The sequence below is a fragment of the Ophidiomyces ophidiicola genome (genome assembly GCF_022830035.1).
Source record: "Ophidiomyces ophidiicola strain CBS 122913 chromosome Unknown scaffold_4, whole genome shotgun sequence".
In the NCBI taxonomy this organism is placed as follows: Eukaryota; Fungi; Ascomycota; class Eurotiomycetes; order Onygenales; family Onygenaceae; genus Ophidiomyces; species Ophidiomyces ophidiicola.
The window spans coordinates 1,029,804-1,056,171 of record NW_026054644.1 but is presented as its reverse complement, the minus strand read 5'-3'; the positions used below and the strand labels follow the sequence as shown (position 1 = coordinate 1,056,171).

The 26,368-nt window shown below is 47.1% G+C and overlaps 6 protein-coding genes across 6 annotated transcripts; 3 read left to right on the top strand and 3 right to left on the bottom strand.

Annotated features, from left to right (window-relative positions):
- Positions 1–440: 440 nt before the first annotated feature.
- Positions 441–3,044, bottom strand: CDC27 (anaphase-promoting complex subunit cdc27; the record flags this gene model as incomplete). The annotated part of the gene is made up of 4 exons (XM_049250875.1): positions 441–512; positions 577–2,390; positions 2,449–2,622; positions 2,708–3,044. 4 exons carry the CDS (start codon positions 3,042–3,044, stop codon positions 441–443), a joined length of 2,397 nt encoding a protein of 798 aa, XP_049110459.1.
- Positions 3,045–4,190: 1,146 nt separating this feature from the next.
- LOZ57_001792 (uncharacterized protein) lies at positions 4,191–4,753 on the top strand (the record flags this gene model as incomplete). Its single annotated transcript, XM_049250874.1, has 2 exons — positions 4,191–4,199; positions 4,250–4,753. The coding sequence occupies 2 exons, from the start codon at positions 4,191–4,193 to the stop codon at positions 4,751–4,753; spliced, it is 513 nt and encodes a 170-aa protein (XP_049110458.1).
- A 353-nt stretch (positions 4,754–5,106) lies between these two features.
- Positions 5,107–8,090, bottom strand: LOZ57_001791 (uncharacterized protein; the record flags this gene model as incomplete). Its single annotated transcript, XM_049250873.1, has 3 exons — positions 5,107–7,111; positions 7,158–7,898; positions 7,966–8,090. 3 exons carry the CDS (start codon positions 8,088–8,090, stop codon positions 5,107–5,109), a joined length of 2,871 nt encoding a protein of 956 aa, XP_049110457.1.
- A 926-nt stretch (positions 8,091–9,016) lies between these two features.
- Positions 9,017–13,880, top strand: LOZ57_001790 (uncharacterized protein; the record flags this gene model as incomplete). Its single annotated transcript, XM_049250872.1, has 2 exons — positions 9,017–12,257; positions 12,322–13,880. 2 exons carry the CDS (start codon positions 9,017–9,019, stop codon positions 13,878–13,880), a joined length of 4,800 nt encoding a protein of 1,599 aa, XP_049110456.1.
- A 498-nt stretch (positions 13,881–14,378) lies between these two features.
- Positions 14,379–18,302, top strand: LOZ57_001789 (uncharacterized protein; the record flags this gene model as incomplete). Its single annotated transcript, XM_049250871.1, has 2 exons — positions 14,379–17,775; positions 17,839–18,302. The coding sequence occupies 2 exons, from the start codon at positions 14,379–14,381 to the stop codon at positions 18,300–18,302; spliced, it is 3,861 nt and encodes a 1,286-aa protein (XP_049110455.1).
- A 378-nt stretch (positions 18,303–18,680) lies between these two features.
- Positions 18,681–25,796, bottom strand: ACC1 (acetyl-coenzyme-A carboxylase; the record flags this gene model as incomplete). The annotated part of the gene is made up of 5 exons (XM_049250870.1): positions 18,681–19,460; positions 19,512–25,182; positions 25,238–25,332; positions 25,392–25,562; positions 25,644–25,796. The coding sequence occupies 5 exons, from the start codon at positions 25,794–25,796 to the stop codon at positions 18,681–18,683; spliced, it is 6,870 nt and encodes a 2,289-aa protein (XP_049110454.1).
- Between the last annotated feature and the right edge of the window lie 572 nt (positions 25,797–26,368).

The window sequence follows — 26,368 nt, the reverse complement described above, 5'->3', positions numbered from 1 at the left end:
CATCTTGAAACTACACATACTCACTGGAAACGCAGTAGGATATCTACACAGATGTGGAATGGCATGGGGAGTCATTGTTAATAATATGTGGAATATAAGTCAACTGATGCTAGCTAGGTACGGAGTACACCTCCCATGACCTCCTCAAAGCCTCAGGCCAGAAACCACCCAAGCTCCACTCGATCCATAGTTCATCAGGCTCGTAAAGGAGCTGCAGCTGGTGGCTTTATTGAAACCCAGTAGTCAAATCAACGCTAGAACAAAACCGCTCAGCCCATCCATGTTCATGCACAATATCCAACCAGTTTCCAACACCAATGTCAAGGCGAACAATAAATTATTAGAGTTTTCATTGCTCAAGCCTTGCCAAAAACTATGCAAAACAAACCAGTGAGAAAGTACTATCAAGTTCACAGAAAATTACAATAGTAGGGGGGGGACTAGCTCATGTCTTCATCGAAGTCGTCAGGGTTTTCCAAAGACTCCATCGCATCTTTGACGAAATGGGCAGCCTGAGTGCGAGTGTTAGGTCCAGAGGCTTCTCTATATGCAACATTTGAGTAATTGTTTACATACCTTTGGATCTAGGTTGAGTGCTGTTGTAAAATGCTTAATCGCATTGCCCTTATCATGCATCATTTTGTAAAATTTCCCTAGAAGATAGTGCACGTTGGGTTCATCTGGCGCAAGGTCTTTCAGTACTCGAAGTTCGCCATGGGCGGCTTTAAGGTCATGTAGTTTCAAAAGGGCTCGAGCCTTGCGTAACCGTGGAACGACGGATTGCGGCGAAAGTGAGCAGGCGCGGGAATATTGCAATAAAGCCCCTTTTTGGTCTCCAATCCGCTCCAGAATTAAACCAATACAGCATATTAAGACAACATTAGTCGGGTTAATTTTCGAGGCCATCTGATAGTGCTGTTCGGCATATTGAAACTTGCCCATTTTCTCATATACCTTTCCCATTCCGTACCAAGCATTATAATGCCGGCTACTAGCACCGATCGCATGACGATATGCATCCATTGCTTTATCATGCTCTTCATTTGACAAGAATTCGTGCCCTTGCAGAGTAAATGCATAAGAGAACCTAGGATCTACCTGGGTTGCGCGACGGAAACATTTCAGAGCCTGGTCATGATCTCCTTCCAGAGAAAAGGAGTTGCCTATAGCGCACCATGCCTGCGGAGAAAGCCGATCAATCTCCATTAATTCATGGGCTAAATATGCCAGTTCAACCGCATTTTTCAGGTGCCAGAGCACCGTAGAGTAGACCTCCATGCTTTCTAAGGAGTGTGGCGCAATTGTTCTGACTCTGAGAAAGTATTTCTCAGCTTCAGCGTACTGAGCTTGCTCATAATAAGCACGACCAATCTGTGTTAGGGTCCATGGGGTTTCTCTTTGAGTTTGGGGCAATGAATTGAAAATTTGAATGGATTCTTGACAGCGATAGCTGGACAGTGCACTGTATCCCCCAGCAAGTTTCGAAAAAAGATCCAGGGTCCAGCCAAGAGCCTCTACCTCTTTTGATCTATCTGGAGCCGTGTTCTTCACCGAATTACCATTATGAGCCTCTTTCTTGTCAATCTCCATCGGTTCTGTAACGGCTTTTCGACTGCCACTGACTGTTCTCGTCGTACTCGTGCCAGAAGCACTTCGCGTTCTGATACCAGTGGACTTGATCTTCTTTATATCTCGACTATCTTTAGAACTTAGAGCGCTTGCTGAGACAGAAATCTTGGCAGCAGCAGGACGGATTTGATTGAATAGTCGCACACTTCTCCTTTGTGGGCACCCAGGCTCGGTGGATTGTGAAGATGAGCTAGGAGCTATGTGACCAGATACTGTTCGCTTGCGGTCCATGATAAGAGGGGCTGGAGCATCTCTCGAAACCCCTTCCTCCGCCTCGACTCGGGAACGAGTTTTCGCCCTTGTAACTGTTGACTTCATTTTGGGGGGAGGGTCGAGGTCGTATTCTAGTCCCAACACTTGCATTGACCGTGGCTTACGGGCGGGTGCAAGTGGCGGTTCTCCAAACGGCTCTGACCCAACTCGCCTACTCTCATTCGTCCTAACGTCATCAGAGTCACTTTGAGGAACAGGTGTCTCTAGGCCTTCAATAAGTGTCGATCCCACAGAGATTACGTTCATGGAATTGCCATTGAGTTTTTCCCAAAGCGCTGAGCTACTAGACCCCCCGCCAGCTCCTTCTCTAGAACTCAAGGCAAAAAAAGGATCCGCATTGATATTGGAATTCGGTTGTACTTGTAAAGGGCCACTTGCCATTGTTCCCTTTTCAAAAGACGAAAGGTTATCAGCGGAGGGAGACGTTGTAAGAATGGCCAACATTTCTGGAGACATCTTGTAAATATTAGGGACTCGAACGTTCGCGCCTAATAAAACAGGTGAATTAGTCACAACTTTCTACGAATATTAAACACCGTGATTTACCCGTTTCGCAGAGGCCGAGAAATGCATCCCAAAGAAAAGGATTTAGTTTTAACGCTTCAACGTAACAATCCACGGCTTTGTGGACATCCTTATGAGCTTTCCAGAGTCGACCTTGAAGAGATAGGACAGCCGCGGCATCAGGCAAGTTTTGGCGACGACTTTCACTGTGCTTATCTTAAAGCGAAGAAGTATAAGTATATGTCCAAGTCAAGTGGAGTCCTTGCCAAACAAGAAAACAAACAGATCACATTCCACTCACTCCAATTATTCCTTAAAATCCAGTGCGGTCTACTTCGCTCTAAGGCCGTAATTCCTTCCATATATCTCCCAAGGTCGAGGCAGGCTTGTGCATATACATAAGAGCAACCGAGATGTGTGCCTCGGGAGCCAGAATTTCTGCTAATCTCCCACGCCGCTTTAGATTGCCCGCCTAAAAGGTGGCATAGAGACAGTAGGTAAGCAGCTTCCGAGGATCTTGGTTCGAAGGCATGAAGTCGGCCTGCAACGAAGATGGCATTTCGAATAAGGTTATTATCGAGGTGGTAGTAAACTAGCTGTCGTAATTGACTAGAGATATGGGGCGACGAGGGCGGCATGTCGGATGCAACGGAGTATTTAGAAGGAGAGAGGGTAACTGGGATGTCGAAAATTCAATGAAGAGATCATGTGTTTGCACAGTCTCTCGGATCTTCGGGCTCTGAGGCTAGAAGGGCTCCGGGAGGGTTGGCCGGAGTGAATGGATGCAACACACAAACTAAGATAGAAGATTGGGCTGAAGGAGTTCTTTTAAGGCTAGGGATAGGCAGAGTCTTAGTCGCGTTAGAGCGCTACTTTGGATCGCACTGGCTGGCGGGTGAGCATGTTCGGAAGCAACTGAGCATGACAGTGAGAAGTAACAGTGGAGGTGGACCAAATGAACAAGTAGAGAACAGAACAGTGTATGTAGCTTTTCGATCGGCAGCTATGGAATGTTGTTTGACGCGAGAGCAGTGAGGAAGCCCTGACAAAGAACAGGCAGTGAAGTCAAAGTCGGATGTTTTGGGGTGGTCGTGGCTGGGTTGGGTTGTGCCGCTAGCCAGGCTGTTGTGTGGGCAACGCAGGCTGCCAGACGCACCAAAGTGATCGGGAGAACACATACATCCATTAGCTCTGGTAGGAACAACTGCACAATTTGCAAAGAATAGCTACTAAAAAGGATATAAGTTCTGCAAAATCCATGACATCAACTCCTAGTATCTACACAGGTTGCCGCCCAAGAACCGTACAGTTAGGCCGGGGTACAGTAATTCAAGCGGCCCAGAGTCTATCGACTCCGTGTATTGTTATAACCTCCCAGGTGCATAAAACTGGTGCGTTGCTCTGCTACATATTCAAGACAGTCCATCACATCTATGTCAGTATGAATAAGCGTTGGTTGTTCAATAATGAGAAAAGAATTCACAGGCCCACAGGGGTAGTTACACATTTAAAAAGAAATCCCTTTGGGGCTTAGGTCTTCCATGAGGAAATATCTACTCTATACAGAGCAACCAATATCAATTGCTCCGTGCACATACTCCGTCTTTCGTGCTCCGTACTCCGTGCAATGACAACCTGAAGCTTGATAAGGAGAATATTAAAGGTTAACTACAGATTAGTGTCTTACATAAGCGATATGGCCAGGTACCTAGTTACAGGTACATAGCTCCCAGCATTTAACCACAAATATCTGCGGCAGCTTCGGGCTCAGACCAGCCGTAAAAATGGCTCAGGTTGGTAAAGAAATACCCTTTTGCCAAAATGACTGCTGATTGACTGCTAGAAAGCGGCCAAAACACTTGCCGCGAGAAACACTGCGGTACTTCGCCAAACACACTTAACGACTCTGTGCCTCCACGCCATCTTTCTCTTCCTACATTTTGTTTTCCATCGCCCACACTCTCTTGTTCCATATGCCATTTTTACATCTCCTACTCTTCTCATAGAGTTTTACTTTGAGCGCCTTGGTCGTCCACGATATAACCCAGGTGACAGTTCCATCCGATCACCCGGCGAGGACCTCGATGCCTCTGGATTGACTGAGTATTTCTGGGACGTGCTCTACTGGACTTGGGGATGTATGGGTGCTGTTTGCGTGTTTGGTGATAAAGCATGGTGGCTATGGACTATTGTTCCACTATATTCGGCTTGGTCAGCATATACAACGTTTATGGGTATTAGAAAAGGGTTTGCTGGCAGTGTAGACGGGAATGACATCGCTCCTATGCCTGAGAGCAAGAGGCAGAAAAAGCTGGAGAAGAAGGGTCAGCGCGTTAAATACCGCTAGAGATACAAGAGACACCCCGACCAACAGATCAACAGATGCCTTGCTGGGTGTCGTAGGTCATTGACTTCCTAACGGCTACTGAAAATTATACATAGTAGTATGTTGCGAAAAATACACAAAGCTAGAGCGTAGAGCCGTGGCCTAAAAGATAAAAGAACCTAAATATCGCTCAAAATAATCGCCTGGATGGAATACAGAAAGGAATTTTGAATAGTACAGTGCGAAATCAAGATTGTGCCAAGGGATAGGAAGCAGGGCGAGAGAGGAGTCAAGGAGAAGTATTTCAATGTATGTGCATTGATGAAAGGGAGAGCATAGTATGGATTTCATTCTGGTTATGAGATGACACGAATCTATAACTCATCTCGGATGGTATTCGATGTACTGGTTGGTGGGTTTGCATTGCCTGCTGGCCGTTCCACAGAGGCGGTGGGGTCAGATTCGTCAATGTCTCGACGAAGCTGCTGTAGGTATACGTCCACAATTGTTGAAAATGTGCCAAGCTGAGCAACAGCACTGCTAAGAATCTGTTGCTTGTCTTTGCGAAGGCGGGGCTGCGTTGTAGGCGTTGGATCTGGCGAGGTATAAATAGCGTGGGTTAACGCGGAATTAGCTACCGAAGCAGCAGAAGCCAGTTCTAAAACTGCATCGTCTAGAATAGAGTTCGCATAGTAATGATCAGCCTCTGGTGCCTGAACTCCAACACTGACGGAATCAATTAGAGAACGGAATTGGTGATTTGCAGATGTCAGGATCTCCTTGACTCTCAATATTGAGAGGGGAGGGGTTGTAGATGGTCCATCCGCAGCGTTCGTGGGGGTCTGATGCCCGATATTGGTGGGTGCGGCTTGTTCACTGCGTAAAGGATCAGCCTGATTAGACAGGGGCGAAGGATTGCCACGTAGTTTCGACTGCTTTGACGAGTCCAAGGGAGAAATCTCATCATCTTCAATAGATATCGCAACGTCTTCACCATGAGCTTCATTGGCCGGGGTACCCGGCATTACCACTTGGGTGTGAAAATCTGGTGCATGTTTTACACTTTCCATCCTGCCAGCACTGCCCGGATTTGATGCTGTACTGCTGGCGGTTGTGGTGGTAAGGCTGTCTATAGTGTGTGATGCGAGCAACGAGGACGCTTCTTGTATCGATTTCGAATACGCATCAGCAACCTGATCGTGTATGCTAAACATTGGCTCAGAAGCTGCAGATCGAGATAAATCACGGCTGAGACTCTCAGCCTCATTAACAGCGTCTGAAACAAGAGAAACAGCCTCAGAAAACAGACCCTCCTCTGGTACCAGGGTGGCACCAGCTGAACGCAAAATGTGATCATTCTTTTGTTTTTCACTTTCACCTGAAACATGGTTTATGGGAGACCGCGAGCCGTCACTTGAAACACCTAATGAAGGAGATGTACTTTCAGTATTTATGGCGGTCTTTGGCTGTATCGTAGTGCCTTCGGACTTGACCGTCCTAGAGCGAATTCTGGAGGAATCCATGGCACCAGTGTCAAAGTTATCGCTACTGTCGCCAGCTCTGATTTTCCAAGCTCCAACAGTCTTGAGCATCAACAACTCTCCGGCAGCTTTTTCGGCGACCGCCATGCCACGAGAGAGTATATCGTCTCCGGCCTCTCTGGCTTTCAAGAGAGACTCGTGCCGCATGCCCACATCTCTTACTTCATCCTGCCACTCTGAGAACCTCTTTTTAAGAGCGTGGAACTTCGCCCAATCCTTGTATGTGACGCCGTCCATCCACGCCCATCTCATTCCGATTTCTTGAAGTCCCAAGTCTCGAATGTGGCTTAAAATATCAAGCGTGGAATCGATGATCTCAGATATTCGCTGAATGAGATCATTATCATAGGTTTTATACCACATCCTTAAGTTGTGCGCATGTTCCCGGATGGTGACGCCGGAAAACCTCAAACTATGCGCTAAAGCATCCTGAGCGGCTGCTTCATCTTCTTCACTTGAATCATTGCTTAGGTTCTGTACAAGCTCAATGATTTCAGCTCGGAGCTTCTGCAGCTGTTGTTGCGAAACAGCATCTAGCTGAGAGACTAGATTTTCGCCTTTGTTTACAGCGCCACTTTCCTGCAATTTTTTTAGGATAGCAGCCACCTCCTTTTCTACTTCGTCACAGCCTTTATCAGCAGCTACAGCAAACTTCTCTTGCCATAGTTTCAGGTCACTGGCTATTTTAACCTGCGCGGTCTGCCGTGACGGCGAGAGAGAGGTTGTATCGGGAACTATATCGGATGTCGCCGCCAAACTTGTTGTTGCCGATGAGGTATGTCTATTGGCTGATGTGTATGTTAAAGAGTCGGGTAGGGGACTGAAAGTTTCAGTTACACTGTTCAAAAGCCAGGTAAGCATAAACCGCGTTCAAAAACTAGTACTGAACTGTAGAATTTTGCCCATACCTCTCAGCTTCATCATGGGAATGTTTCAATTTCCCGCCTTCACGGTAGCTTGCAAGCTTCTCCCCTATCTTGAAAAGTTGTGGCTCCACGTTTTTTGAGTACAGACCAGCTACTTGCGGTCGCAACGTGCCGTTCAATAATAAAACAAGCTTCGACCAGCCCTTGCGACTACAAGGTATGACTGTCCTAATTAAAAACTCGCGGATAGAAACGCATATTCTGTCAACAATCGGTCGCAATTGGTCGTAGATAGGCAAGATATAACCGTCCCGCAACTCAATCAGCTGCGTTATCAGGAAATTGTATTTGGGTGTAATTATAAATTTTGCTTGGGTGATATGTGGGCCGATAGAGGCTTCGTAGGAAGCAGCAAATGATTTTTTCAACGAGTCTAATCGCGGTGAAATCAAGATATCCCACTCTTTCTCGGCACGTTGTAGTCCTTGCTTTATGCGAGGCGCTAAGTATTTATTATATGATTGCGAGGAAACGTCCGCCACCGGCAAATATATATTATCATGGAATGTTTGCGTGTATGGCTGTACCGCTTCCACGTACGGTTTACCATAGACCTGGTAGTAAGGAGCTAAATGAGGCTCGATATTCGATCTAGCGATAAGATAGGGCTCGCATACGCGTGGAGAGTGACCATCTAGGTCGTTCAGGTTTGATGGACATCGAAAGAAAGTTGTTATCATGAAGTACCATATTGATAATCTAATGTACCAGTCAACAACGACAAAAAACGAGGAGAAAAAAAACTATACATAGAACAATGACATACCGGAGAATTACACTCAGGGCCTTTCGCATAAAAACAGTTTGTTGTTTTGGTCGAAGATTTGAGGCGGCTATGTGAGTGGGCTTCTTGAGTTGCTCCGCCGAAGCATCATTCTCGACGTTCGCCATCGTACAAGAGTGGTGCGTATAGAGAGTGCACAATATAGAAGGCAGTGAATTTGAATATCGTCTATATGTGCCTTTAACTAGATGTAAGCGAGGTCGTGTGGAATTGGGTGCATAACGAATGGTGGATGGGCAAGGCCAGAAAGTCTAGAAGAAAATAGGTGTTGTCAAATAAGCAGGAGACCGCTCATGATCCCGCGCCATGCATGAGGCAAAGCCGAAGGTCAAGGTGGTTTGGCGAGGGCTCTGTTGCGCGTTGGGTTTCACTGTGCTCGAGCTTTTCGGCTACAGCTCGACCAGGCAAACGCGGTGAGGTCATGAGCCCGTGCCCACGCGTCCGATGCCTTGATTCGGCAAATTGCTGCTCCGAGTTCCGAAGATAACGTTTGGTCAACGACACATGCTGATTCGCTGGCGCGTTGGCCGAAGTTGCTAAAGGAGCCAATGGTTGATGCCAAATCATCCCTATTTAAGGCCAATAAAAGTGCTGTAATTCATGTTAAGAGCGCCGGCCAGCCAATCATTCACCAAAACTCCAGGCATCCTCAGCTTGCCACCCATGCACGATAGAGCAAAAGTTGGCGAAGTCAATGCCAGCAAAAGCCCAAATAGATATACCTGTTGATTTACCGTGAGAAATCACTCGCCATGTCTTGCCTGCATCGTAGTTATCTAGTTGACTCTAACTAATGGAGTTTGCAGTTATGTCCATGCCCGCCTCCAGGAACACTTGCCTCGGACCCTTCGTTGACTCGCCGAACCCCCCCTCCCCGTCGATTCCCAATTCGCTATGAAGGCCTCTCCAGTGCCAATCATATAGTCCAGATCATACACCTAACCTTCAATATCTCTGATAGCCCCATCGCTTTAGGGACGTCGGAACCTACCCAAGTCTCAAAAATCCGGAGGCTCCGTCTCAGACCGACACCATGAGCGAGTCGGCGTTTGCCGCAAGCCCAGTCAAGAGAGGGAAAGGGGTAGATGAGCCAGATACATGCCGTATATGTCGTGGAGAAAGCTCAGATGGAGAGGAGCTATTTTATCCCTGTAAATGCAATGGCAGCATCAAGTTTGTCCATCAGAGCTGTCTCATGGAATGGCTGTCCCATTCACAGAAAAAATACTGCGAGCTTTGCAAGACATCATTTCGCTTTACGAAGCTTTATGATCCTGATATGCCCCAGGATCTACCGGCCCCGGTTTTTTTGAAGGAACTGGCATTGCACGCTGCGCGAACACTGCTCACCTGGCTTCGTTTTCTCCTTGTCGCTTTTGTATGGCTGGGCTGGTTACCTTGGTCAATGAGAGCTGTTTGGCGGGGTCTCTTCTGGCTTGCTGACGGCCGCTGGCCGACAGCTGAAACCATTCACACAGCTATTTCGACACAAACAAGCGAAACTTTGAATAGTCTTGCGGGTACATGTCCTGTACCCAATGTATTCGCCGCTGTTCTCCCTGTGTGTACTACACAGAGTATCCAGGGTGCCATCCCACAGTTATCTTTCCCGGCTTCAACCCTTCTGAACCTCACCGCCGGGGAGCCTCTAATATATTCCATCGCCAAGCGACTATTGACAAACGCTGTGGTTTTGACTACTTCAACGCCGAGCTCTACATCACTGGTGGACTCTGGAAACTTAACAGCATCAGCAACTCGACGCTTACGACAGCCTTCATGGCTCTCCGATGTTGATGTTCTCAATAGGTTAACCCCATACCCGACTATAAACAACATACTCATCGATACCTTAGAGGGCCAGTTGATCACCTTGCTTGTTGTTGTTTTATTTATCCATGTATTTCTCATCCGTGAATGGGTCATTCAACAGCAGCCTGCAATAAACCTGGCTGAAATTGAACGTGAAGCAGCCATCCAGCTACTCCGAGAAAACAGACTTGAACCCGTCCCAGAACAGAATCCTCTGTTAGCGGAGCCGAATTTAGTACTTCCTGCAGAAATTGAAAGGGTAGAAAGGGTAGACGAAACAGCAGGGCCAGTTCATCCAACAGATGAGCCAAATGGAAGGCCTCCCACAACTGGTGTTCCATTACCCCCAGAAGCAGCACTTCCGGGTTCTAGAATCACATCTTCTGGTGCCCTTGCCCATAGAACCGGCTCGCCCCCTGAACCCGACATCCCTCGTGAAGCCATCTACCCTGAAGTCCCTACTCACAGCCCGAGACCTAGTTTCAATGATTTTGCCGGTCATGGGTGGAGTTTTGAGCCTGATGGTTCAGACGGGGCAATGCTTAATGAACAAAGTCCACCGGCTCACAATCTGAGTGACCCCTTAGAGGAACCCGCTGCTGATACACTGAACCACACTACACCTAGAGAAGTTGCTACCGCTAGCTCAATACCCTCTACCGAAAGAGAGGCAATGAATCCCGGGAGCATATTCTCCTTTGATGCCGGCCTCGCTGATCCTTTAGAAGGTCCAAGCTCAGGGCCCAGCGACCATTCTCAGAATATAGGCTCCCCTCTATTCAACAGTTATGCGTCAGATTCTGCCGGCTACCCTACCTCGCCATTTGCCTCCCCAGTGTTTGGAAATAGTGAACACAATCTACCGGGAAATAGTTTTGATTTTCGATCAAGTCTTGAGCTTCCAACAATTGATTCCCACATTAACGCTGGCACCTCCCATTCAGTACCGACTAGGGATACTCATTTGGATGGCACTCCAGACTCTGGACTAGCTCGGACTCCGAATAATGCTGCTCCGACCCCTCCTGCTGAGTTCCAAGTACCCGAGGCGATCCCACCTGCAATTCCTCCGCAGAGTTTTTGTCAGCACATTATGGATTGGTTTTGGGGTGGGATTCCCCTCCAAGCCGAACAGGAAGTTGAAGAACCTGTTGACGAGCACGTCGTTGAAGACCCAGCACAGGAGCCCGCTTTTGTGCCTGTTCGTCATGGACAGCCAGTTTTAGAACCCAATCCTGGCCATAATCGCCCCGCCCCAGTAAATGATGGAGCAGAGAACGATGTCGATGCAGCGGACGACGCTGATGATCTTGAAGGCGTGATGGAGCTGATTGGGATGCATGGTGCCATCTTCGGTCTACTTCAAAACGGGGTTTTTAGCGCCCTACTTATTTCTTTTACAGTGACTCTTGGCATTTGGCTCCCTTATCTATGGGGTAAAATTGCTCTTGTTCTTTTAACCAACCCTATACGGTTATTCATCGGCATTCCTTTGGCAATCATGTCGATCGTTGCTGACATTGCTGTCGATACAATTATTGGAAGCTTTGCCTATGTTGTCTACGTTGGCAATGTTTTACTTCGAACTCTTCTGGGGCAGGCAGGAAAAATTATCCCTGTTCTTGCAAAATTTTCTGCCAGCAATGCTGTCACCCATGCTTCGTTGGGGCTCATTGATGGAAGTGGTCAGCGCTTAAGGCGAATATTGGCCACTTTTTTTACGTTCCGGGACTCAGATGTTCCAATGTTCTCTGTCCTTGCCCATCAGGCACTGAGGATACACCAAGCCCGCATCACCACCATTTACAATGTTCTCGTCCAGGCCCTGAAACTTATACTTTATGACATCCCTTTACAATTGATTCCGCACAAGGAGAATGGGTCGCTAGTCCTGCGTCTTTTCTCTGTTAGCCCAACGAGAACATATTCGATGATTGTGAGCGGGTTTAGTAGTTTTTTACGAACTGGATATTCCTTTTTCCAAAATGGGAGTCTCTCACACCTAAATACACCAGGTAGTCACCCTCTCCCTGCCAATATGGATTTGGATCTGGCATATTGGGATACTAAAGATAGAATAATTGCTATTATCGTCGGCTATTGTTTCGCCTCCTTTGTTGGCTTATTCTATCTCCGCCTTTCTACTTACCTCTCTGGAGATCAGCGAGGTCATCATATGAACGGTGCTGTCGCGGAAGTGCTTCGCCAAGCGGGCGGTGTGATGAAAGTTATTCTTATCATTGGCATCGAAATGATTGTGTTTCCCCTTTATTGTGGTGTCTTACTAGACATCGCTCTTATGCCACTCTTTGAAAACGCGACGTTCGGAACAAGGATCGGATTTGGAATTGAGTCACCATTCACCTGCTTATTTGTACATTGGTTCATTGGCACCTGCTATATGTTCCACTTCGCACTTTTCGTGTCGATGTGTAGAAAAATTATGCGCGGTGGTGTACTTTGTGAGTCTACATCCAATTTTGCTGTACATCATTCATCTAGACAATGGCTAATTAACATTTGCAGATTTCATCCGGGATCCAGATGACCCGACATTCCATCCTGTTCGCGACGTTCTTGAGCGCAACGTATCCACCCAACTTCGCAAAATTGCGTTCAGTGCTCTGGTGTATGGCGCTCTTGTGATTATATGCATGGGTGGTGTTGTTTGGGGACTCGCGTTTGTGTTTCCGGGAGTACTCCCCCTACACTGGTCGTCCAATGAGCCTGTGCTTGAATTCCCTGTTGACCTACTTTTTTATAACCTCGTCATGCCGCTCACCATTCGGTCCATTAAACCTTCTAATATTTTGCATACAATGTATGCTTGGTGGTTCCATAAATGTGCGCGGCTCTTACGGTTAACGGATTTTCTATTTGGGAAAAGAAAACGGGATGAAGAAGGGTACTTTGCCAACAAAACGAGGCTTGAAATGCTTTTGAAAGCAAAATTTCGTACGATTTATGCCACAGACACAAAAAATACTCAAGATGAAGAGGAGGTACCCGTGGGCTTAGTACAGGATGGTAGATTCGTACGCACCCCAGCATCTGATCAAGTTCGGATACCGAAGGGTGCGCGAGTTTTTCTTGATGTTAACGATCAGAATGAGAGGCTTGATGGCAAGCCAGATCACGACGATGGCCTTCATGGCAAAGGCAACGATATGTTCACCAAAGTATACGTTCCTCCGAGATTTAAAACCAGAATCGCGGGTTTTATATTCTTGTTATGGGTCTTCGCCGCTATGACCGGCGTGGGAGCTACAATCTTGCCACTCGTCTTGGGACGGAAATTGATATCGTTTCTCTTTCCAGAAAATACACAGATCAATGATATATACGCATTCTCCGCCGGGATTTACTGTCTCGGCGGCGTCCTCTACGGACTGCACCACTGTCAACAATGGGCTGCTTCCCTATACAGACAATCCCACCTTTTAAACTCGCCACAAGAATTCCTAGTCAAATTGCACAGTGCACTGTGCCAACTCATCAACCTCTTATATGCTTTTACAGCATTTACATTTTTGGTTCCCACGCTTTTCGCCATCATCGTGGAGCTCTACTTCCTTGTGCCACTCCACACATACTTTAGCAGCGGAGGAACCCATGTCATTCATTTCGTCCAGGATTGGACGCTTGGTGTTTTATATACGCGCATGGCTGCGCGTTTGATGCTACGCAACGAGACTTCACGACCTGCTGTTGCTCTCAATGCAATAGTCCGAAATGGTTGGCTCCGCCCTGACGTCAAATTCGCGACTCGGGCATTTATTATACCCGCAACTCTGGCTACATTTGTCGCCGTGTTTACTCCTCTTCCGGTGGGATTCATTCTGAACGCCACCATTTTCAGGGGAGAATCGACGATGATGCACTCGCAAGTCTACCGATATTGCTATCCTGGATTTTTACTTGTAGTGCTACTTGGCTGGGGATTGCATCTTCTTCAACGCCAGATTAACGTTTGGCGGATGAGTATTAGAGATGATGTTTACTTGATTGGGGAACGACTGCATAATTTTGGCGAAAAGCGGGCAAGGGATATGGGCTCTGCTAGGCGCATCATCAACACTGCATGAGCGAACACAGCACATATGATTTTTATTTTTTTTTTTTGTTATTTGAGGACTTATTTTAGTTTTATGTATGTATAACTATACCAGTGTGCACCCTACGGACTCCTCCATGCTACTGTCCAAACTACGGAATACTCCGTAGTTGGTGCTCCGTACGGAGAATAATAATAGATTAGCCAAGCCATGCATCTACGTCAACGTGGCTGGTAGTGTGGCTGGCGTCCCCCGGTCTTTCGCGCTTAGCCGAATTTAGAATCCCTAGATACCCCGTAGAGGGAGGCCAGACTTGATTGGCCAGGCATTAGGCAACCGCAATCCATCCCAACTCGGGGTTTGGCGATGGACCGCGCAAGCGCGGCGCCATGCCCAGGCAACCCATTTAATATCTGCAAAGCAGATCTATTCTTAATTTCAGGACATTCTCTATGCCCTCATTCGCCTAATATAAGTCTCGTTTCTGTTTTTGCGCCTTGAATCCCTCCCCCAGGCCTCATTTTCAATATGTCGGTACTTCGCGGGGGTTCATACCTCCAGAGAAGACTGACAAAGCTCTATACAGATACCAAGTCGTCATGCGAAAGTGTGACTACGGTTTCAAGACCAAGTGATGACCCCGAATTAATATCCTTGAATCTGAGCTACCGAACACAGAAAGACCGGCTGTTGGCCTGGGGTTTAGACTGGAGCGATGCCAGTGCAGCGCAGCCAAATGATATCGACGATGCATTGGCGGAAGCCGGCTTTAGTGATGTTGTCGCTGGGATTATGTCGTCTATACAAGAACTCCTTAATGAAGCTGAGAGGCTGCAGCAGCCAGATATGCCAAAATCTTCTCCTGACGGACTGACGACGGGAGTTGTGAAAATGACATGGACTGATCAAGAGATATCGAGGTCAAAATCGTTGTTAGGAGAACTCACCTTGCATATCGATACGCTGTATGATTTATCTCGATCGAGGCGAGACATGACTATGAGTATGTCAAGTACGAAGCTGCATCCCTCGACCGCCCATGCGCACCTTCGACCGCATTTTGATAAGCTCTCAAAAGAGCACACCTACCCAGTCCCACCTGACTCAAAGTCACATCCCACAAAGTATACCAATGCGCCCAATGATTTCTTCCAGAAAGATGGAAACTTGGGCTTCTCTTCTATGGAGTCAGCAATCCGGCCTTTACATTCGCATAGTAAAACGTCGACCGGTGACAAGAACTTGACGGCAGATCAGATGTTTCTTCCCCTTTTATCTTCCACCAAGGAATTTTACATTGATCGCAACTCTCTCAGCCTCTCCAGTGGAGGAAACACCCACACCCCCAACCCTCCACCTTATGAGCCTATCGCGGCGTCGGCAAATTCCCGGATCTTAGGCCAATTGTCCACATCTGCGGTACCTACCCTTCTGACTGAAGGCATAAGTGGTACCTTCGTTCCAGTTTTGGTTGAATTTTCTCCTATTCCGATGGAGACACAGAACTCGCTTACGCTGCCGAAAAGGTGGAGATTGCAACGCCTGAGCACAATTTTACTAGGCCTTATTTCTAATGCCAGGGTTTCTCACTTAGGACTACTTAAGTTCCTGGGCTACTTCGTTGATATGACATACTCTCGTTATGCTTTCATCTATCAAATGCCCTCAGATATCCCCGGTTTTACAAAGCAGCCCTCTGATCCAGCAGAACCCAAGCCTTTGGCTTCCTTATTTCTTACTGGGTCGGACCCACAAGATACACCTGTTCCTCATCTTGAAACAAGATTTCGGCTGGCGTATAACCTCATTCTTGCCGTCTTACACCTCAGAAGTCAGAACCTTGTTCATGGGAATATCAACAGTAATAACATTTTGATATTTCCCGGTATGGAGGTGTCTAACAATGGAATTGTGGACAATTTCCCTGCAGACTTTCGTCATCCATATTTGTCCTCTTTAATGCAATTCGATAATGAGAATAATAATATTCCACCAGAGCCCCTTTCTCTAGGCATGTATCGTCACCCGGATGACCGGCAAATTATGTCGGATCCCTCTGCATGGGCGTACGATCTCTACAGTTTGGGATTGGTCTTGCTTGAAATTGGTTTATGGACCCCGATTAGTAGACTTTGGAAAATGAAGTATGATAAGATAATATTTAAAACGAGGATCGAAAACGTCTACATAAAGAAGCTCGCAGCCAAGTGCGGATCTGCATATCTTCAAGCTGTTCAACTTTGTCTGGATGCACCGAATTTTCATCTTTCGACATCACCCATGTCTGATCTAAGTCTTCGACTTCCACAGACATACCACTATCCTTGGAATGATCCAAATCAGGCCAACGAGTGGAACACTTTCTCTAGGAACTTTGTTTATACAACGAGTAAAATCCTATTTCGCTGCAGCAATCTTGACATTGTTGCGCCGCCTCCCGATACAGATCTTGAGGAGTCACTCCCACCCCCTGTCAGCCTTGGGCCCGAGTCATCGCCGTATGAAGAAATCACGCCACAAAATCATTGCCTACCTAATATTGATCCCGCTGTCCCAATCGATATCAGCAATGAGGGTGCCCCTTTCACTCATCAAAATTTACCAAATATGAAAGGGAATAGCGGTGAGAGAAAGGTTAGAAAGCGAACCCTGAAGAAATGGTCCAATATTGAGATACCAGATGAACATCTACAAATTTGGAATACAACACTCATGCCAAAGCTAAGTAAATTGCTACAGAAGATTCTGAGGGATTCAGCAGAATCTTGTAGCGCCACGCTGATGGTTGCTGGAGAATCTGCGGATTCTGCAAAAACCACCATTTGCGTTACCTGTACGAATGTCCGCAAGGTGAAGGCCACTCTTAAGAAGTATTTTGATTACGACAAAGACTGGGATTTGATTGTGATTCGAGGGGATATAAATCGATCCAAAGTACCTCGAAGGCGCCGAAAAAAAGCGAAGGTAAAGAGCAATGTTACAGCAAATTTTGTTGCTGAATTAAATCCATATTACCAGCCGAAACCGATTTGCGGCGCATCCATTGGGGCATTCCGCCTTGATGAGCATCTGCCGCCAGTCTCATATGGAGGGGCTATTCTTGTCGATGGGGAACCCTATGGAATGACTGTTCACCATATGATTGACAGTCCATACGATGAAGAGGAAGAATGCTATTCTCGTGGCCCCGGCCCAGCCACTGATTCTGTGCAGCCCTTGGAAGTGCAAGATCAGGATTTTGCGTATACCTGGTGTGATGATGTCTTACCTGAGGCATCGTATCCCTTTGAGATTTCTGACGACGAAGATATCGATGGTGAATCGGTATCTCAGAGTGCTGACGATTCATATGATGACTACTGGATCTCTGATGGCTATTCCAGCGATGAAGGTGGGGATATGGACGATTTCGATATCGATGACGACACTGCCTCAATCGGCGACACTGTAGGTGTATGTCCGGAAGACGAACCGCTAATAATGGTCACTCAACCGGCCCTAGATGACATTGAAGATGGCTTTTTCCCTTGCCCTGAAGATAGAGATGACGAACATCTTGCGTCACATTCTCTTGGACATATTCACGCCTCCTCTGGACTTCGACGGCTGACCCGAGACGGAATCAAACACGAAGTAGACTGGGCGCTCATCAAGATCGACCCCACCCGCATGGATACCACCAATGCTGTTCCTGCTGTGCCTATTTCATACTTCAATCCCAATATCCACCAACAAGGCCAAAGTACCCATTTTAAAGTGCTCACTAAAGTCGCTAAGCTCGATGAACTTTCTGGATCGTACGTGCAGTGTTGCGGAAGGACAAGTGGGTTGCAGAGCGGACGCATTTCTAAAGCGATGACCCTTGTTAAGTTACCGGGTCGTCAATCGTTCTCTTTGAGCTTTTGTGTGGATGGAAATTTTGGAGGTATGCTAAATCCAACCGAATCTATTACGCTTTAGTATGCTAAAAACATTTCGTCCTCGGCAGTTCCTGGGGATTCGGGTGCTTGGGTTTTTGACCAAAACGGCCAGGTATGCGGTCATGTTCTTGCATGGTCAGAAAAGAGCCAGACTGCATACATTGCACCAATGGTCATCCTCCTCGATGACATTGCTCGAACACTCGATGCCAAAAGCGTAGTGCTCCCTGGAAGTGAGGAAGAAATCGTATGGCAAAGCACCATGGCGGCTACTGGGTCGCCCTGCGTGAATTTCACCGCAGCGGCCAAAAAACACAACCTGCCAGTACCAGGCCCGCTACCGTTGGAGCTGAGCAAGCTGAGACTCAATACTTTTGACGATCCCTCGCCTACACGACCAAGTTCAAACCCTCCTACCAGCAGCGCAGCCACCGTCGGTAAAGATGTGCCCGCTTCGACCGCAACTACATATAGGAAGGGCGTAGCCGGTTTAATGACCCATCCGAGAACTATAGAGCGCCAACTTGCTTGATAATCGTTTTGGTGTTTGGTGGATATTATGGCTAACTATACCCCTAGTACATTTTTTGTGGATTTGCTATTTCGTTATGTTGTTAACGAGGGGGAATTTTATCGATGGCCAAATACATACCTCCTTCGAATTACATACTTCTTTATATAAAAATGCCTTTTCTATCAATATACATACAAACAAGACAATCAAATCAACAACCATTCATAGGAAATGCGTAAACAATCATGTTAACCAAAACAACAAAAAAACATAGGAATTTTTCATAAACCACATAATTAAAGAGACATCGTACCCCAAGCAAGAGTAAGCTAACACCTATTAGAAATCATTCCAGAATGCGAAATTAGAGTAAACAAGCATGAAGAAGAGAAAATTCTAAGAACTGCTCAAATACTTCAACACTGCTTCCTTTTCTTCAACTGGAAGCATACTCAAGACCTGGTGCACACCTTTCAACCCTCCTTCTTTATCACTCATCAACAGCTGCGTAACCTGCATTGCAATTCCATTCGTCTTCATTACCTCAACTTTGTCATAAAGCACCTTCTTATTTTCTTCATACCACAGAGCAACTTTCCGGTCATTGTCTTCGAAGTCTCTATCTAAAAACCCTGTCCATGACTTGAGAGTGAGGATATTCTTCTCGCGGATGGAGGGATTATCCTGCACACTGGTGGAAGTAGGCGATGGGCTTCTCGATGTGTCCGGAACAGTTTCGTCCTCTGCACCAACAGCAAGCATGCGCTTGAGAATAAGCTCTTCACTAAGACGGCGACGGAGTCGCCAGTAGAAGAATCGTCGCGCATTTTTCCATTGGAGAGGTTTGCGAATTGTGCCTTTTGCTTCCATTCGGCCAGCCCGATCGTGAAGATCAGCGAATTGGAGCGCAATCTGAAGGTAGACTGGAAGAAGTTGGGTTTCTCGTTGGGTCATCTGGTCTTTGATCTCGGACATCTTCTCCGCACTGAGAGATGAGTCTTGGAGGGATCTTCGGAGATCACCATATACTGAGTCAAGACGAGCCATAGTGTCCAGTTGCTTCTCGCGACGATACTTGATGCCAACAATACCTTCTGGCTCAAGAACACCGCCACGTGATTCAACGTCTGCATACATCTCCATTTGATCAGGGTTAATTGTCGGGTCAATAACAACCTAAGAGTCATTAGTATGTCTAATGTAAATGTAGAGTAGGATAACGCTTACCCAGGAACCACCTCGGAGCTCGCCAAACGGTGGGATATACACGAAGATCGGCTGTTCATACTTTACAAGGGCGTCGACAATATAAGAACCATACTTGAGGACCTCATTGTACATGTCTCGTTGCCCACCAGAGAATCCTCGCCAATTAGCCAATATCATCACTGGTAGCTGCTCGCCAAAGTTGAAATCTCTCAGAGCCTGGGCGGTCTTGAAGGCCGAGTTGGGATACCACACGCCTCCAGCTTCAGTGGTGACCATTTCCATGGAATCTGGGTTTGCAGGGTCGGCAGGGGTGACATTATCCACTGAGCGGGACTCTACTGCAATGACACCCATAGGGATACCCCCAAGTCGCGCACGTCCGACAACGACCGTTCTTGCCCAGCCTCCAAGTGTCTCTTGGAATGAACCATTGTCAAAGAGACCCGAAAGGAAGCCTTCTTCATCTTCTTTACCGTGAATAAGCCATCTTACATCATATGTCTGCTTAGCAGGAGGAACAAAGGTAATATCACGGTCCCATGGGTCAGAGCTTGGCCGAATAGGAATTGGTGAGGCTTTGCGATCCGGGATGAAAGACATCCATTGGACAATTTTTTGCACGCCCTCAAAGTCGTCATTGGCAGTCATATGAGAAACACCATTCTTGTACATAATCTGAGTTCCACCAAGTTGCAAGTTAGAAGTATAAACCTCACGGCCAAGAAGCTTGTTGATTGCAGGTGCACCTGTCAGAATGATGGGCTGCCCTTCAACTTGAATAGCACGGTGACCAAGACGGACGAGATAAGCACCAATTCCAACAGAGCGGCAAGTAACTAGTGTAATGGTGAAAATATCTTCATAGGCCTTCGATGTGGCTCCAGCAATAAGACCAGAGCCTCTTAAGCACTCGACACCTAAGCCATCCTTGGCACCAATGATCGTAGTAATTTTGTATCTCTCTTCACCATCTTCGTGAACGAGCTCTGTAATAACGTCCTGTGCCTTCCTGTCGTCGAGTTGCTTCTTCACATCGGGGGTTAAGTAGAGGTACTTGAAACCAGCCTCTGGTTTTTCAGGGTTGTTCCAGGCAACAGAGAAGAGCGGCATTAATTCTTCCGCCATCCCAATACGAGCACCAGAGTTAGCGGACAAATAAATTCGTGGAATACCTAACTTTCTTGCAAGCTCAGTGCACTTGTTGAAGAATTTATCTTCCTGTGGTCCGAATGAACCAATCTGATATGTAATATCATTTGAAATAACAATAAAACGTCTACCACGAGGATATTCGGGAGTTCTCGCAGTGACAACCCATCCAACCATCCCATGGGAATTGGTACCAGGTTCCCGCGATACCTCAATCAGGTGATCGGAGTCATCTAGAACAAGCTCACTATAGTCAATGCACCCTCCATGAGGAGGTCGCTTATCAGCAAGGCTAGGTTGAGTAGCAATTGCATCTGCCCAAGCATTCTGGAAAGCTTGTCTGAAGAGCTCGGGGAAATCATATACATATTGGGTTCCCATTAGATGAGCCTTGTAACGTTTTGGCTGCAGCCATTCCTTTGTTGGGTATGGTGTGGTTACTGGACGAAGGTGCATGGATCCAATCTTGGTCGTCCCGCCAATACTATGAAACACCCATTCGCCCTTCTCAGATTTCCTCTCAACGTACATTTCGACTTGGATAATGTACCCTGACGTATTGGTGATGACGACACGGAGAGGAAATGCTAGGCTGGTGGAAGGATCAGTGCAGAGAATTCGAATTTCAGCGCCGGTTACACGTAGACGCCACAGTCTTCGACCGAATCGCTCTAGGAAGCCCGCAAGAGCTTGCTCCACGTCCGATGGCTGGAGCTGGAAAACAGGAGTGAAGTTGATGAAAATGTGGTTTAAATCGGAATTGTTGTTTCCAATGATTTCCAATGCATCAAGGATATCATTCATGAGGTTGTCAGCTTCAGAGATCAAGTACTCGGCGGTCGGTATATCATCACGCAGACGTCCTGGACGAACGACAGCGCGAGTAAAATAGCGTTTATCAGCGGCAGCTTCTTTGGCAGGACCCTTTCCAATAGCTTCATAAACATGAATATTCCTATTCTCTGTGAAAACAGGGCTAATGTTGAATTTAGATAGGCGTCCAAGCTCCAGCTGGAAGGCAAGCGCTGGCTCACTGTGACGAATGCTCTCATCCTCGTCATATGTTGGGCCTCTGAATGTGAAATATCCGGGGTATGTTCCATCTCCATGGCCGCAAACAAATGTGACTCTTCGAACACGCCGACAGCGCAATTCTTCTTGAAACCCGGACATGATCTTACTAAGACGCGAAACAACCTCTTTATCATCAAGTCCCTCCATATCGCGAACAGCGATATTGCAAACACCAATAAGATCATCATTCTCTATTCGTGGTTGAGGTTGAGGTTTGCGCTTGGCCGCCAAATCAAGAGCATTGTTGGAGCTAGATCTGTGTGTAGAATCAACACGTGGGAATACCTCCAACGCGCGAGAAAGCATCTCGTCAATTTCTTCAAAGTACTGCGCAGGAATTAGCACACCCTTTCGTGATGGCTCATTTTCCGTCCTGTTGACTAGATATGTCATGTCGCTAATGGAACCAATCTTTCTGAATGGATTGTTTTCAGTAGTGGGTGTGCTTGGAATGGAGGGATTGGTTGAGGCAGTATTCATACCAAACTCTGCCTGGGGAACCTTGCGGAGAATGAAATCCCAGGAAACAAAGAAAGGGGATTCCTGGTCGTTATGGTATTGAATACCTTGGAGGTCGTAGGCACGATAAGCCCGTCGGACATAAACTTCCAAGGCGGCCAATGATACCCACTGGTCCTGATGTCCAAAGAACAGAGGAAGTACGTCAAAAACAGTATACTTGGAGTCAACCACCTCCTTCAGCACATCTAGATCTGGCTCCCGATGGTCCCAGCCAGTCTCTCCGTATTTCGATTGGACAACGGAAGATCGAAGGATATGCTCCATTTGAGCCATACGCTCTTCCAGAGACGGCAATGCGCACTGAATGAGCAGCTCACGCGCTTTAAGGGCAACCTTGGAACAAGCTCTTGATTCAAGCTCCGCAAGTTTCTTTAGTATAGGCTTCAGATACTTACCAACACCAGGAGTGGTTGGCTTGTTAGGCCGATAGGTTTCAAGAATTGCCAGCACAAGGTTGTTTTTGCCGCCGACTTTGCTGTGGGAGAGGACTGTTTGAATGACATTGGTGATATCATCCTTATGCTCCTCTCGAAGACCCAGAATGACATCTTCATCCCGAGTATTTCGCTGGGCGAATAAATGTTCCACATTCCAGTATTGCTCCAACAAACTAGCAATCACATTGTACTCATGGACTCTTAGTCCTTCATTATAATCTTGAATGACTTGAACCAAAGGAGCAAGGGTTGTCTTGAGTGTCTCAACGTCGCCTGGGGCAACATTATCGTCCAGGAAACGCGTGAACGTTTTCATTAATTGAGCAGCCGGGAAGTCGAGCTTGCGAATTTTAGATTTCTCAATGACTTGCGTGAATTGCGCATCGAGCTTCTGAGGCATGCGAGAATGGAGGGCCGAAACATGAGCATTCCACTCTCCATATGGCAAATCAGGTTCCCGTAACACTTCTACGAGGTCTGAAAGAGTGGTAGACATAATCACTTGATTATCAAATCCGAGTAGAATGTCATGTAAAATGTTATGGAGTAATCTGAATCGCTGCGGGGGTTTTTTACCTACGACCTGTGGCATGCCCATTGCGGGTAATTGCCCAAGGAATGGCTGTGCATGTTTGACTCTAGACGGATCATCAAGGGTAAGAATGCCGAGAATATCACCAGCTTGTAGCGTCGCTCCGGGCTGTTTGATGAACTGAACAAGACCATCTTCTTGAGCAACTAGAGGCATGTATAACTTCATGACTTCAATGCCAGCAAAGACCTGGCCAGCTTTAACATGTTCTCCATTTTCAACGGTATAATGAACAAGTTTACCTGGGCTGGGTGTTCGAAGCTGAGTCGGATCGTTCTCTTGTTCAAGAAGACAGGTCTTTCCATCAACACTCAACCGTGTCGCAGCAGCCTCGTCTTTCCAGTAGACGTTATGACTCCGGCCGTTTAATAGCACAAGCAGGCCACCGTCAGCTAAAGCACGTACACCCACAAGGCATTTTGAGCCATTAATGAATAGGTGGTAGCTGTCCGTGCTAGCCCTAGTGGCCGTGAATTTGTACCGTGTGTCTTCATAAATAAAATCGATGGTAAACACTGTTTTCAGGACGTCTTTCGAAGGAACCTGGCCCTTCTCAATGCCTTTTTTGTATTCCGCAATGCATGATTCACTAGCAACGTGTGCACGAGTCACAGCCCCACAAATCACGGCCACGACAGGATCGGGGCGTTCCGCTGTTAATTTTTTGGTTATAAGTTCATCAAGCCAGCCTGTAGTAATGGTGTTATCTTCAAAGGCGGGTGTCTCTAGAAGCTTGATTAAATATTCAACTGTGGTACGGAAGTCACCTCGGATGCTAAGCTCTTTCAAAGCCATGACCATGTGTTTCCGAGACGCGGATCGGTTTTCTCCATAAGCAAAGATATGGCCAAATTGAGAATCAGAAAAGTTATGGATTCCACCAGACGTACCCACAGAGAAATATCCCCACACATTTGAGCTGCTGCGAAAGTTGAGTTCGTGCATTGTGCCGCTGGAGGGCTTGAATCCTTCACCTGGGTCTTCTGAAGTAATTCGACAAGCAGTTGTATGGCCTTTTGGCTGTGGGCGTCGCTGCGCTTTGATACTGTTTTCGTTAGAGAAATCGAAGTCGATTACGGAGCTAGTGTTTGGGTCTACACCATAGAGAAGGCGAATATCCCGAATGCGGTGCAACGGAATGCCCATGGCAATTTGAAGTTGAGCGGCTGGTAGATTAACACCAGTGACCATTTCAGTGGTTGGGTGTTCAACTTGTAGACGGGGATTTAACTCCAGAAAGTAAAATTTGTCGTCGGCGTGGGAATACAGATACTCGACAGTACCGGTTGACACATAGCCAACCAGTTTCCCGAGTCTTACTGCAGCGCGTTCCATTGCTTGAAAGGTGGTTGACTTTGCAATTGTGACAGGAGCCTCTTCTATGATCTTTTGGTGACGGCGCTGAACCGAACAGTCTCGACCGAAAAGAGAAATATTATTGCCGTACTGGTCGGCCAACAGTTGGACTTCCAGATGTCTAGCGTTTCCTGCCAATTTCATGATAAAAATCGGAGAGCCAGGAATCTCGCTGGCGGCAGCATTGTAAAGATCCACAAAATCTTCTTCCCTTTCGACTTTGCGAATGCCCTTTCCACCACCACCCTCAGACGCCTTTACCATGACCGGAAACCCAATAGCTTTGGCTTTCTCTAAGCCTTCCTTAGGAGAATGTGTGCATCCAAGATCATAGACATGATCTTCAACGGTTACGATGCCATTGTTGTCAATCTTTACTTCTTCGACGCCGGTACCTGACCAGGGTATGCAAGGTACTCCTGCGTGTTGCGCAACGATGGTTGACGAGATTTTATCACCAAGAGATCGCATAGCCGAACCAGGGGGGCCAATGAAGATAATCTTTTTAGGGGAGGCGGCTAAAGACTCGGGAAGCTTTGGGTTTTCGGAGGCATGACCCCTGCAAGCTGGTTAGAAAACGCGCCTATATGAAAGAGCAGTCCGATTCAACCCACCATCCAGCCCAAACAGCATGTACACCCATTCTCTCGGCAACGTCAACGATAAGCTCAACGTTCGCAAAATTGTTATTGTTGGTACCACCGGGAACCTAGAGGATTATCATCAAAATCCGTCCTGGCATTTGGTTTGAATTCGGGTTGGACGAACCTCAACGTATCGGTCAGCCATGCGGATATAGTCCGCATTTGCCTGGAGATCTTCCGGCGTGGCCATGACTGTGAACTGGATAGCGCGCTCATCACCAAATGTGTCGTAGGCCCATTTACGGACTGATCTGATTTCTTTGACAGCAGCAATACCATTGTTGGCAATTAAAACCTAAAATAAACATTTTGGAAGTTAGTAAGAGGATTAACACAGAAGGGGTAAATTTGAGAAGAGTCGCAAACTGGGCTGTACCGAAGTAATAACTGAATGGCCGTCATGCTGCGAAACAAAGTCCCTCACGGCACCTGGTGGCGCTGCATTTAAGCTATTGCCACCGATAAAATGTGAAGGAATGTTGTGCTGAGCAGCATAGGAGCTACCGCTACCATTGACGAGCTCCGGCATGATGAATGAACGATATCGACAACAACGCCAGCACGTGCTGCGTGTCCAGCGGTAGTGTGATCAGTGAAGCACGGTCTCCAGCTGGCCTCAAAAGTCCAGAGAAACAACAACACCAAGCCCGAATCAACACCGCAAAGCCCAACACGCTGCAATGCTCATGCGAAAAACAACTGAGATTTTTTTTTCCAGATTGTTTAAAAAAGCATGAATGAACAAGAGAAGAAGGTGAAAAGAAGTAGCTGCCTCCTGCAACCAAACCACCGGCGAAGAGAAGAGAGAAAGCAAGACGAGTCGAGGGAGTGGATGGTGGTCGGAGCAGAAGAAAGAGAGACGACGAGATCGAGATGGCCCGAATTGGGTTTGGTGGTTGAGACGGCGATGCGGCGGTCACGTAACAGCGTCACAATACCGGGCGTACTGTACGGCTTGTGCCTGGCGAGATGCGAGATGGCCGAAACGACGGCCGTTGGTTGGCTGGCAGGTCTATCTTACGTCATTTGGTTGTCGTCGCGAACGGGTTAATACGCGTGTACGGGAAAACATTTCAACAAAAATGTTGGTGTGAAAAGCCA